The 12,105-nt window shown below is 35.9% G+C and overlaps 1 protein-coding gene across 2 annotated transcripts in view; it reads left to right on the forward strand.

Annotated features, from left to right (window-relative positions):
* The window catches only part of SKAP2 (src kinase associated phosphoprotein 2), a 153,550-nt gene that overhangs the window by 78,663 nt on the left and 62,782 nt on the right, over positions 1-12,105 (forward strand). For both annotated transcript variants that reach the window (XM_047763827.1, XM_047763828.1), the window contains exons 5-6: positions 6,584-6,661; positions 7,615-7,698. In XM_047763827.1, coding sequence (XP_047619783.1) covers positions 6,584-6,661; positions 7,615-7,698 — 162 coding nt within the window. The remainder of the gene's footprint in view (positions 1-6,583; positions 6,662-7,614; positions 7,699-12,105) is intronic.

The following is a 12,105-nucleotide window of genomic DNA, read 5'->3' on the forward strand; positions in this document are numbered from 1 at the left end:
CTGTATCTTCAACCTACACACAGCTCACAGCAATGCTGGATCCTTAACCCACTGAGAGAGTCCAGGGATCAAACCTGCCTTCTCATGGATACTAGTCAGATTCATTTCCACTGAGTCATGATGGGAACTCCATACATATGATTTTGAAGGGTTTCATAATCCCTCTTGCTGGACATTTTTCTGCTGTCACAAATAGTGTTTCAGTGACTCTTATGGCACACACACCACTATGAACCTGTGCTTTATTTCTGTAGGATGATTTTTAGGAGCTATTTCGTAAAGTATTGTCCAGTTCTACTACAGAGCTGTAGGAGATGACACTCCCAAAAGCAATTTAGGACAATGCCATCTCTTCCCGCCCTCCTGCTATTTGGTATTTTTTATTAATCTTTTTAGTCTTTGCCAGTCTCATAAGTTAAAAAATAGTATCCTATTTTAGTCTGTTATCTTGGTTTGTAGTGAGGTTTGTTTATTTCTTCAGCGTAATGTAATGAGTACTTACTGTGTGTCCTAGGTGCTAATCTAGGTACTCGGGATACACAGAGGGTGAGACAAAGTGGTCTCTGAGCTTCTGGCACTTCCATTCTAGTGAAAGTAAAGAGGGCTGGGGAAAGACAATAAATCAATAAACATTCATCTTTTCTCATGTTTATTGGCCTTTGTACTTATTTCATATATTGCCTGGTTCATATCTTTTACCTGCTATTTTTTTTCTTATTGATTTGCAAGAGTTCATTGTCTTTTGGGACATCCATAAAGATATTTTTTCCCATTCACCCTTTGAAAAAGTCATCCTTTGACAAGTTAATGATTTTACTAATTCATTAGGGATTTGTAATTCATGTATGGATTTGTAATATCATACCTGACTTCTTTGACTAGTAAGAGCTCATTGGACCAGGTGTTAAATTTCCATGATTTTCCACCCTCTGAGGAATTTCTGAGTTGTTTCTTTTCTCTAATTTAATGTATTTTGATAATTTTTAAAAGTAAGTTAGAACTTTGAGTCTTGAATGAGATCAGGCTATCCAAAAGAAGGGAACTTCATTGACTTAATTTAATTATTTACTATAATTTTATTCTTAGGGAGATACAATATTTATATGTAAAAATTTCAGTGACAATATACGTCATGATCTATTCAGATATGATTTAATTACAGACCAAATTTATAGAAGAACATGTAGTATCTTATCATAAGAGCTTACCATATCTGGATTGATTTGAATAAGTTCTGTTTTATCATTTATTCATGTGGAGTTTGAGTAGCATGTATATCTTTTGGATTTTGTCTTTTCTACGTCTTTAAGAGGTCATTGTGTATTTCGGATATTCATGAGCAAACTATAGATTCAGAGTTCAGACTGTTTTACTGCCTTAAACTTCCCTGAGGTAACTGCCAGCATCTTACCTTGCAATGACAGAATACAACTCAACTGTCTTGGTATGATGTTCGCATGTGGCTCAAAAGCACTTGTCACATGAAGTTGCATCCATTGTTGTATGTTGCTAGCAAACATTTTATTCTATTTAATATTCCATGAGTTTCTTTTTTGAAGTTTTAATTTTGATTTTTTTTTTTGGTCTTTTTAGGGCCACAGCTGAGGCATATCAAAGTTCCCAGGCCAGGGGTCGGATCAGAGCTGTATCTGCTGGCCTACACTACAGCCATAGCAATGTGGGATCCAAGCTGCGTCTGCGACCTACACCACAGCTCCTGGCAATGCCGCATCCTTAACCCACTGAGTGAGGTCAGGGATCAAACCCACATCCTCATGGGTAGTAGTCAGGTTTGTTACTGCTGAGCCACAGGGGAAATGCCTTTGGTTTTGATTTTTAATTTGAATCAAAAATTCAACTTTAGTAGTGGAATTGTTCAGTAATGACAACTCTCAATCAGGAGAAAAGGAGCCCGTGGACAATTGAACTGTATCAGGTCTGTGAACCTGGGGCTGAGTAGTCCACACAGTGAACAAATTACTGGATTGCCTTGTGATGGCTAAGTCATTGAAAATATCATATTCTGTATTTGGCAGTTGATTTTTTTATATCATGGATACAAATTTTTGAAAAATGTGCTAAAATCACATGGTTAAAAGTGGGCATTTTTAATACTGTGTGTTCAGTCACAGTTTCTTTTTTTTCTTTGCATTGATTTCTTTTTTTAATTTTTATTTTTTATCTTTTTGCCTTTTCTAGGGCTGCTCCCGCGGCATATGGAGGTTCCCAGGCTAGGGGTCGAATTGGAGCTGGAGCCCCTGGCCTATACCACAGCTCACGGCAACGCCGGATCCTCAACCCACTGAGCAAGGCCAGGGATCGAACCCTCAACCTCTTGGTTCCTAGTCGGATTTGTTAACCGCTGAGCCACAATGGGAACTCCTGCATTGTATTTCTTACTCTGTGTTGTTACGAAGTTTAGAACTGAATTAGAGTGTTATTAACTGTGAAAGTGGGTATTAAGATGGAAGAAATTCCAGAAGGACACCCTCTTTGCTCTTACTCATGGTAACCCTTTCCGGCTCTCTTGCCTCTCACTCTGTGTTTCCATCACTTACCTTTTCCCCTACTCTTCATCAGTGGGGGGGCTTCGCCAGCTGTGGTTAACATGTATGAAATTTTTATAAAACTATTTAATGACTCAAAAGTTAGATTCTCTATAAATAAAAATCATCCTCATGATCATTTATATGCCTGACATTTCCATCTGTTCTCAGTGTTGTGGTGATTGCAGGAAGTGTATTTTATCTATTTATTGAAGTTCTTTTGATTTTTTAAACATTATCTCTAGAGCATTTACAATAAATACTCAAGGAACCTCTCTAAGTAGAAAAGGCCACAGCTAGAAAACAGTTTTCAAAATGGGAGAGCTCATCAGTAAAGGCAAACATACAGTAAAGGCAGGAAATTATACCAACAGAAATACAGTATCAAAACCAATAATCATGAGAGGAGGAGAATACAAATGTAGGATATTTAAAATGCATTTGAAATTAAGAGTTCAGCAACTTAAAACAATCATGTATATGTATGTAGTAAATATATATAACTGCTATACCAAAACCTCATGATAACCACAAACCAAAAATCTACAATAAATATACACACAAAAAAGGAAAAGGAATCCAACCACATTAAAAATCGTCATCAACTCACAAGAGAACAAAAGAGGAAAGGGAAAAAAAAAAGACCTACAAAAACAAATCCAAAACAGTTAACAAAATGGCAGTAAGAACACACATATTGGAGTTTCCCATGTGGCTCAGTGGGTTAAGGACCTGATGTTGTCTCTATGAGGATGTGGGTTCAATCCCCAGCTTCGCTCAGTGAGTTAAGGATTTGGTGTTGTGGTAAGCTGCTGCATAGGTTGCAGATGTGCCTCAGATTCGCTATTCCTGTGACTATGGCATAGGCCAGCAGCTGCAGCTCGGACTTAACCCCTGGCCCGGGAATTTCCATATATGCCATAAGTGCAGTCATAAAAAGACACACACACAAAAAAAACCCCAAACCCAAAAACGTACATACTGATAACATGAACAGATTAACTGCCCCAACCAAAAGACAGACTGGAAATTGTCTTCTTAAACAGAAACAGGTAATAAAAACTAAAGCATGAAGAATGTTTGGGGATGTATTTGCTTCCTTTCCTTTTATTTTTTATTTTTTTTGTCTTTTTGTCTCTTTTTTTTCAGGGCCACACCCATGGCATATGGAGGTTCCCAGGCTAGGGGTGGAATCAGAGCTATAGTCGCCAGCCTACGCCACAGCCACAGCAACGCCAGATCCTTAACCCACTGAGTGAGGCCAGGGATCGAACCTGCAACCTCATGGTTCCTATTTGGGTTTGTTTCCACTGCTCCATGACGGGAACTCCTGTATTTGTTTTATTAATCAAGTCCAACTTAGTAATCAAGTAATCAGAGTAGGACTGTAAGTAGAGTCTTAATTCAGAAATGTATATTTTTTATTAAGTTATAAAATAATTTTATATTTGATAGTTTTCATACTAAATATTTTTCACCTATTTTAACTACCACTCAATAATAAGATTCTTTTAGGAGATGGGAATAGAATGACAATTGTTTATGTACCTGTTCTCTTCTTCAAGACAAAAACAAAAGTATATACTTTATTGTATTGTAAAATATAGATGACATTCTAACTCTGTAGATTCTTGTTTCAGATAAGATCTTATGTTATTAATGGCTCTAAACTTTTTGTACGCAGAATAGGAAAAATAATACAAATGCACTTAAAGGATATCATAAACTAGAAAAATATTCTAAATATAATTGTAAAAATTTATAGCTTAAAACTTACACTATGAAACAGTTACAAAAGATTAAAAAAATAAAAGATTGTTCTATGGCCTTTGTGAAGATAAAGCATAGTTGATTGAAAAGGAGTTAAAGAAATCAGTCTAAATTATATTTCTTTTTTATTTAGAGCAGTTTGCTAGAGGAGTCTGCGTATAAAAAGCACCTCCTTTTCCTTCCATGGTTATCAGTTTTCTCATTACTAATTTATCCCATGTTTGTGTGAATGTGTTTTTAAACCAAAATGGAAATATTTTTAAATGACATTTTTGGAGGCAAAATTGGTTTCTCTAAAATCATGTAGAAAATGAAAACGAATCTTCTAGAATTTTAAATGTATAATTGTGATTAATGCCATGGGAGAATAATTCAATGATGTCGTCTTATAGAATTTCTATAGATGCCATTCACCTATTTCATCAGCAGTAGAATGTAGCATTTCAGAAAATGCTTTGTTGGACAGACCTGTGACTACTTACCTGTGACCGTACTTCTCCATTGGTACCATGGAGCTAATAATGTGTGAGAATAAAATGAGATGATGACTGTATCATGCTTAATTCGTGGTAAAGGCTTTATTAAGGCTTAATGTTATTAGCTGTTGCAATTATTATTACCTTATGGAACCATGCTGATATTTGTCTATATATCTTTGTTATTTATATTTGACGATGCTTTTTTAAAAAAGACGCTTAAAACTTAAGGGTCTGGTTGTATGGAAAAGGTTTTTATTTGATGTAGAGGAGATCCTATTATGGCACAGTGGAAATGAATTGGACTAGTAACCATGAGATTGTGGGTTCAATTCCTGGCCTCGCTCAGTGGGTTAAAGATCTGGCGTTGCTGTGGCTGCCGTGTAGGCTGGCAGCTGTGGCTCCGACTTGACCCCTAGCCTGGGAACCTCCATGTGCCACGGGTATGACCCTAAAAAGCAAAAAAAAGAAATAAAATAAAATAAAAATTGATGTAGAGGTAGTATAAGTAAGGAAGGAGTAAGACCGATTATTAATTATTTTTTAAATTCTATATATAAATTGATATTTCGTTTTAAATAGTTTCAACAAATTTTCTGTGAGGTTGAGTTTATTTTTCCTAGTTTCCAACGTTAGGTAATATTTAGAAAAAGCCCCAGCACCTAATATAAACTGGTAAATATTCATTTAATAAATGTATCTTTTGGATCATATTCATGAAGCATTTCCTGTGAGCGTATAGCTATAGTATTAAGGGCTGTTGTCTTCTTTGGTTTCACATAGACCTATTGAAGACTCTCATGAGGCTATTGGAATTTCCATATCAAGAAGCAGAGTTAATAAAGGCAAATGTGAATTACCCTAATAGATATTCAGTTTTTGTTAGGTAGCTTTCAAAATGACTTGCCACTTTACAGAGGGGGTGGAGAGACTAACAGATGGCAAACCTGTGAGTTGCAACCTCTGCTTTTGCCCCCGGTGTTGTCACATGGGCTACTATATCCGCCTTTAAAGCCTCGGACCCAAGGCTTAGCCCCCCTGGGAATGCTATGGCCCCACTAATTGGAAGTTGGCCATCTTTGTTTCTATGCATAATGTGAGGTTTTTTTTTTTTTTTAAGTATCATGATAGCCTTAGAGATCACCAGTACTGGTATATTCATTGGCTAATCCTTTCTGAAAAGAATAATAGTGGTAAGTGAGAAAATAAGCTCTGTGAGAGGACTAAAGAAACATAGGTAGTAGTCTTTTACTTACTGTAGTAGTTATTTTTTTGAAGGTTATTGCTGTTTGATGTGCCCATTGAATACCAAATTTTCTTTTTCCAATTAAAAAAAACTGATAAAAAGATTTAAAACTCCACATTTTCCATGTAGATGAGAAAGTTATTAGAGTATGAAAAAATACTTGTTTTCTTTCACAGATATTCAGGATTCTAGCTGGAAATGAAATCTTTGAAATGACCTAAAACAATTCTAAGCTAGATCTAAAGGGAGTTACAGGTTGCTCTACAAAAATGTTGTGAACAATTGCCGCATTTGATATTTTTGAAAGTTGAATCCTTCTTGAACCTTGACCATTTGTTACTGAAAGTGCAAGAAAAATATCAGTGTGAATATAGTTCATGAAATCTTAGAATTGGGGTAAGGTGGGGGCTTAGCGATGAGGTAATCTAATTTATCCATGTTTTAATTAATTTGGGTAATTAAAAGTACACTGAATCTAATGAAATCTGATCGGTGATTTTTCTAACATGGATTCATCACTGCTTTTTCTCTCCTCCTTTTCATAGGAAACCAGTTTCCTCCAATTGCAGCACAAGACCTTCCTTTTGTTTTAAAGTCTGGCTACCTTGAAAAACGCAGAAAAGGTAAATTGTGTGAGTCCAATGAAAAATCTAAAAATCTAAGGCAATAGGAAATCTGGACAATATTATCCAAACCATAAAGTATAGCTTTTATCTCTAAATAATTTTTAATAACAAAACATTTGGTCATGTGCTTTGTTGTCAACCTTGGTTATTTGTAAATGATTCAGGAGCTGTTTCCTGCCTCTTAGAGGAAAGCTGTGGGCCATGACTGTGTCTTAAGGATGGGATTTCTCACCGTTATCCTACCCGGCTGAGCAGCAGGCTATCCTGTACCTGACCTGGCGTACACCATGTTTGCTGTGGTTCAGATCAAGCTGGGCATATCGTCTGCCACTTTCTGTTATTCATTCAGTGTTTGTCTCCATTGGCTATGATTAGTGGGAGGTGACCCTGTGGTCTCACTCTTTCAGCACCAGTGTATAATGGAAATGAAATATGGAGGCGGTGTTATGATATGGAAAGTGAAAAGCAGAAAGTCTCTTCATTACCCTTCTGCCTGTCTCTCAGGTAGTTCCTTTGGGCCTTTCTATTTATATTCCATTTGCTTTTCTTAGCTTTTTTAGCTGAAAGAGATAATAGAAATAATCCAGGTCAACTCCCCCTCCCTCCTTTTTATGACGGATGAGAAAATGAGACCCAGACGAATCAGTTATCTTAAGGCTTTGTAGTCAAATGCCTGTCAGGAAAGTCTGTTGGTCGTGGAGCTGATCCCATAAATATAGCGGCCCCATCTCTGTTTCAGCGTATTCCTTTTAGCTTTGTTTTATGTTTTGTTTTTTTTTTGTCTGTCTTTTGGACAAGAAGACACAAATAAATTAATCGTAGAATTCCATAGGTAAAAGGAACCTTAGAAATAATATTTATTAACTTTTCCTTTTACGATAAGGAACTCACATGATCTGTTATACGTAACGTGTATTAACTAAACTGTCTGTCTTCCCCCTTTATTGCAGATCACAGCTTTCTGGGATTTGAATGGCAGAAACGGTGGTGTGCTCTCAGTAAAACAGTGTTCTATTACTATGGGAGTGATAAAGGTAGTATTGGTGTTCAATTATATCCACTTTTATTGCATGAGGGTCTGGGGGCGGGGTTTACTCTACCTCTCTTTTTGTACAGAATATCCTGAAGGCAAACAGAGAAAGAATAACCAATAATTGTAATATTATAGCTTAAGACTAATTTATAGTTCTGTTACTTGACCAGTGCTCCACATTCCCGAAGCCCTGAAAGTTAGTACATTTGTGTTTTATTGAATTAGGAAAGAGAGTAAAATTATTACTGCTGTAGTTGTAGAATTCCTGGAAAATGTAAGACCATTAGGGTTGTGAGAGTTTTGAAGGGAAGAAAAGATGTTTTTTCTTTCAAATATTTTATTTTATTTTATTTATTTTTTAAATTTTTTAATTTTCCCACTGTACAGCAAAGGGGTCAGGTTATCCTTACATGTATACATTACAATTACATTTTTTCCCCCACCCTTTGTTTCAAATATTTTAAAGGAAAAATTTAGATGAAATGAAACACATGCAACACCTTTCTAGGTTTCTTGTCTGAATTTAAGTAATAGCAAAATAAAGGTTGCTGTTCTAAGCACTTTAGCTATATTAACGTGTTTAACTACAGCTCTGAGGTAGGTACTATTATCCGTCCCATTTATTTTACTGTCTAGAAAACTGAAGACAGAGGTTGAGTAACTTGTTCGAGGTCACAGAGCAGGTAAATGGCAACTTTAGGATTTGAACCTGGGCATAATGGATAGAATCCATGCTCTTAACCACTGTTATCACCATATTAATTTAGAAACAATAAGATAATTTCATTTGACAATTAATAAATATTTGAGTCATAGTTCACATAATTTTAAGTTCATTATTTGAGCAAATAAAGCCATAAAATAATGAAATTTAAAGAATATAAGCTTTCTTAGTTTTGCTTTCGTCTAGGAAAAGCAGGTCAAAAAATTGTGTATTCTAAAGTGAGGGTTATATAGACATAACTAACATTCATTTACAGAAAGGACACTTAAGGAGAAAAAAAGACATAATATTATGTCCCATATCTCTGAACATAAACTTTCCCATGAAATTGTTACCTATTAATATTGTTTGGAAGTTTATGTTTCATTTGACATTATTTTCCATTTTTAGGGTTTTCTTCCTCTTACTATAAAATTGGACAGATGTGATTATTGTATTTTAGATAAATTTGAAACACATGCATGATGCTTGTATCTGTAAGTTGGTCTTACCTTATGGCTAATGGCAGTATCAAATTGAGAATAATTCAGTGGCTGGTTCTCATTCTCTTTTCTAATTTACAGGATGTTCATGTGTAATCATGTCATCAATGAAGTATAAATGATGAACAACTGTCAGTAGGCAACTTTCTTTCTTCTGCTAAGTCTTAATTAGGTGATTTTGTCTGAAAATTTAGAGTCTGAGTTCAGTTATGATTATCATAGGTCATAAATATGTTATTATAGAAATATAATTTTCTACATACAGCATTATGAATTGAGATCAGGCCTTTTCTTTTCCTTGAAGACATGTCTTCTGTTTTGTAAGACCAGGGGAGAAAGGTTTCAAATCCTTTTGACTTTGGTTCAGTTAAGCTTCTCATTTCTAATTTCTTTAAAAATCAGTGAATACTAGGAGTTCCCACTGGGTACACTGGGTTAGGGATCTGCATTGTCTCTGCAGTGGTGCAGGTTTGAGCCTCAGGCCAGTGCGGTAGGTTGGGGACCCTCTATGGCTCAGATTCAATCCCTGGCCCAGGAACTTAAATATGCCACAGCTGCGGCAAAAAAAAAAAAAAAAAATCAGTACTAATGTCTGTTTTCTTCACTCCTAGTCCTTACTGGTATATACCAACTGTTAGGTCAGAGATTAGCAAGAGTTTTCCCAAAATCTAAGGAATGTTTATATTTCTTTCAAAGACTAATGTTCTATAAATAAATTCTGGTTATTTGGAGGGTATTAAATTCCCATTTCTATTCTTATTTGATGAGACCTTGTATTAATATCATTCATTGTAATTTGTATTTTAAGTATTTTGTGATCAATTTAGCCACCCTGCCACCACAGCTTTTTAAAAATTGCTATTCTAGCATTCCCATTTTGTGTGGATTTTTGAAGATCTGGTTTATATTTCCTTAAATGCCTCCCTATCTGTCACTATGAAGCCTCCTGTGTGCATTGAGATTTCAGATCTGTTTTTGGTGGTTTTTTTTGGAATTCTCTGCCAGTTCTTCTTTTAGGGATGCTGGGGAAAAAAATCTATCTTTAGATGGTTTTTAATTGCTTGTTTGGCATGATCCTAATTTCCTTCCTTTGCGTCTTTTTCTTTCCACAAAATGTATACGTCACATGAAATTTTTATTTTCTTTTGTGAAATCAGCTAATTTGTACAACATTGTTAACTGTGTGTGTGAGCCATTTACCTAAAGTTGGAAGGGCTCTTTAGATATATGAGAACTGTCATTCTCCAACCAAGTAGGATTTAGATAAATGGATTAGAGAGGCACAGAAGGAGTTGATACCACTTACTAGGTTAAACTGTACTTTGTCCGTTTGACAGATACATAGTTCACGTTTTCTAACTCTCTGTGTGTGCCAAAAAACATTTTGACCCCTCAGGATAATAATGGCTTAGAAAGAGTGGTTCCAGCCTTTAGGGTAAAGAATGGACCTTCCTTCATACCCATAAATATTATCTGTATTTATTATTCATGGCCATTGGGGGCCTTTAAGTGATATCTTAAATATATATATGCTATATATATAGTATATATATAATATATATGTCAACACATAGAATATACTTTATCACTTTATAAAATCATATCCTTCCTTTCATCTTTTTCCTCTTGATTGTCATGAATCTCATTTATTAAATTTCTTAGGACCCAGGTGCTCAGACTGCCATCAGGGTAGCCCTTCACTCATAATAAAAGAATTTATTCATTTTTTAAATTTCATAAACATTTTTGGATACTTGGTAGATCCTAGGCACTGGGGATCCAAAGATAATCCTGCCTTAGAGGTAACGTATGCACAGTTGAAGTTGGTGGGTATCAATAAGAGATGAGAGGAAGTCATGGGATTGGTCGGGCTGGGCAGGTAATTTCAATATAGTACAATAAGTGATTTAAATAAAGTATCTTTGGATCACAAAAGCGGGATGGCTAATTACCTAGGGGAGTTAGGGAATATTTCCTAGTGGAGGGGACCCTTCATTGGGCCTTGAAAAATGAGTAGGAGTTTGTGGGATGAAAAAGAGTAAAATGGACATTCCAGGCAGTGGAAGAAAGAGATTCTGAGTTCTGAGAGGCCTTGGATGAGATCAGAGGTGGACTCAAGGCAGAGCACACACCGTGAGTGAGGGAGGGGGATACAAAAGGCTGAAAAAGTGGCTTAGGATCAGATTGACAAGAGCCTGATGAGAGTAAGGGCCTTCCTAGGTTTTATCTTGAATATAGCTTTTAAACATAGGGCTCTATGACCAGAATGGTTTACAATTACAAGAAGTAATTGTAATAATATTATGGTGGATGGACTGGAATGGATAGAGTCAACAGGATTGTTTAGGAGGAGGCTGAATTAGTCTCAGCAAGAGAGGTTATCACAGGACTTCTGAGGAGCACGTTGAGGGGTTAAGTGCAGGCCCCTCTGACTCCAAAGCCCTGCTCTTCCTGCAGCTTGGTTATTATCAGCCCTTCCAATATGCCTGTAAATGATGGCCCATTTAGGAATCTGTTCCAGACTCATGTTTTGTTTGTTTTTTTGCACTTTTCTGTTTAACCTTCATATGATCTTGAATAAGCATTATGAACCTTATCTCCTTCCACTTTTACGGGGAGAGTACTTAGTTTGTAGTACTTCTTTTCTTCCCACTTAAGGGATTTTTGCTGCCCCTACTCCTACTCCTTAATTAAAGAAAACCCTAGCGCCATCTAGTTTGTGGCAGCTGCCAGTAGCCTTGGTCCTACCAGGTTATTCTAAATGTATATCAAAAGTTATTTATTATGTCATATGGTTGTAACTTTTTCATCGTATCTTTTCAATGTATAATAAGTCATTAGAAAATGGACTTAATACAGATAATTTATTTTATTTTTTATTTTATTTTTCAAAATTTTACTGTTTTTATTTTCTTTCTTTGTATTCTTTTCCAGTTGTTTTTTTATTATTTATTTATTTATTTATTTTTTCTGCTATACAGCGTGGTGACCCAGTCACACATAACATGTATGTATACATTCTTTTTTCTCACATTATCATGCTCCATCATAAGGGACTAGATATAGTTCCCAGTGCTACACAGCAGGATCTCATTTCCAATCCATTCCAAAGGCAGTAGTCTGCATCTATTAACCCCAAACTCCCAAACCATCCCACTCTCTCCCCCTCCCCCTTGGCAACCACAAGTCTATTCTCCAAGTG

This window comes from Phacochoerus africanus, chromosome 16, assembly GCF_016906955.1.
Source record: "Phacochoerus africanus isolate WHEZ1 chromosome 16, ROS_Pafr_v1, whole genome shotgun sequence".
Classification (NCBI taxonomy): domain Eukaryota; kingdom Metazoa; phylum Chordata; class Mammalia; order Artiodactyla; family Suidae; genus Phacochoerus; species Phacochoerus africanus.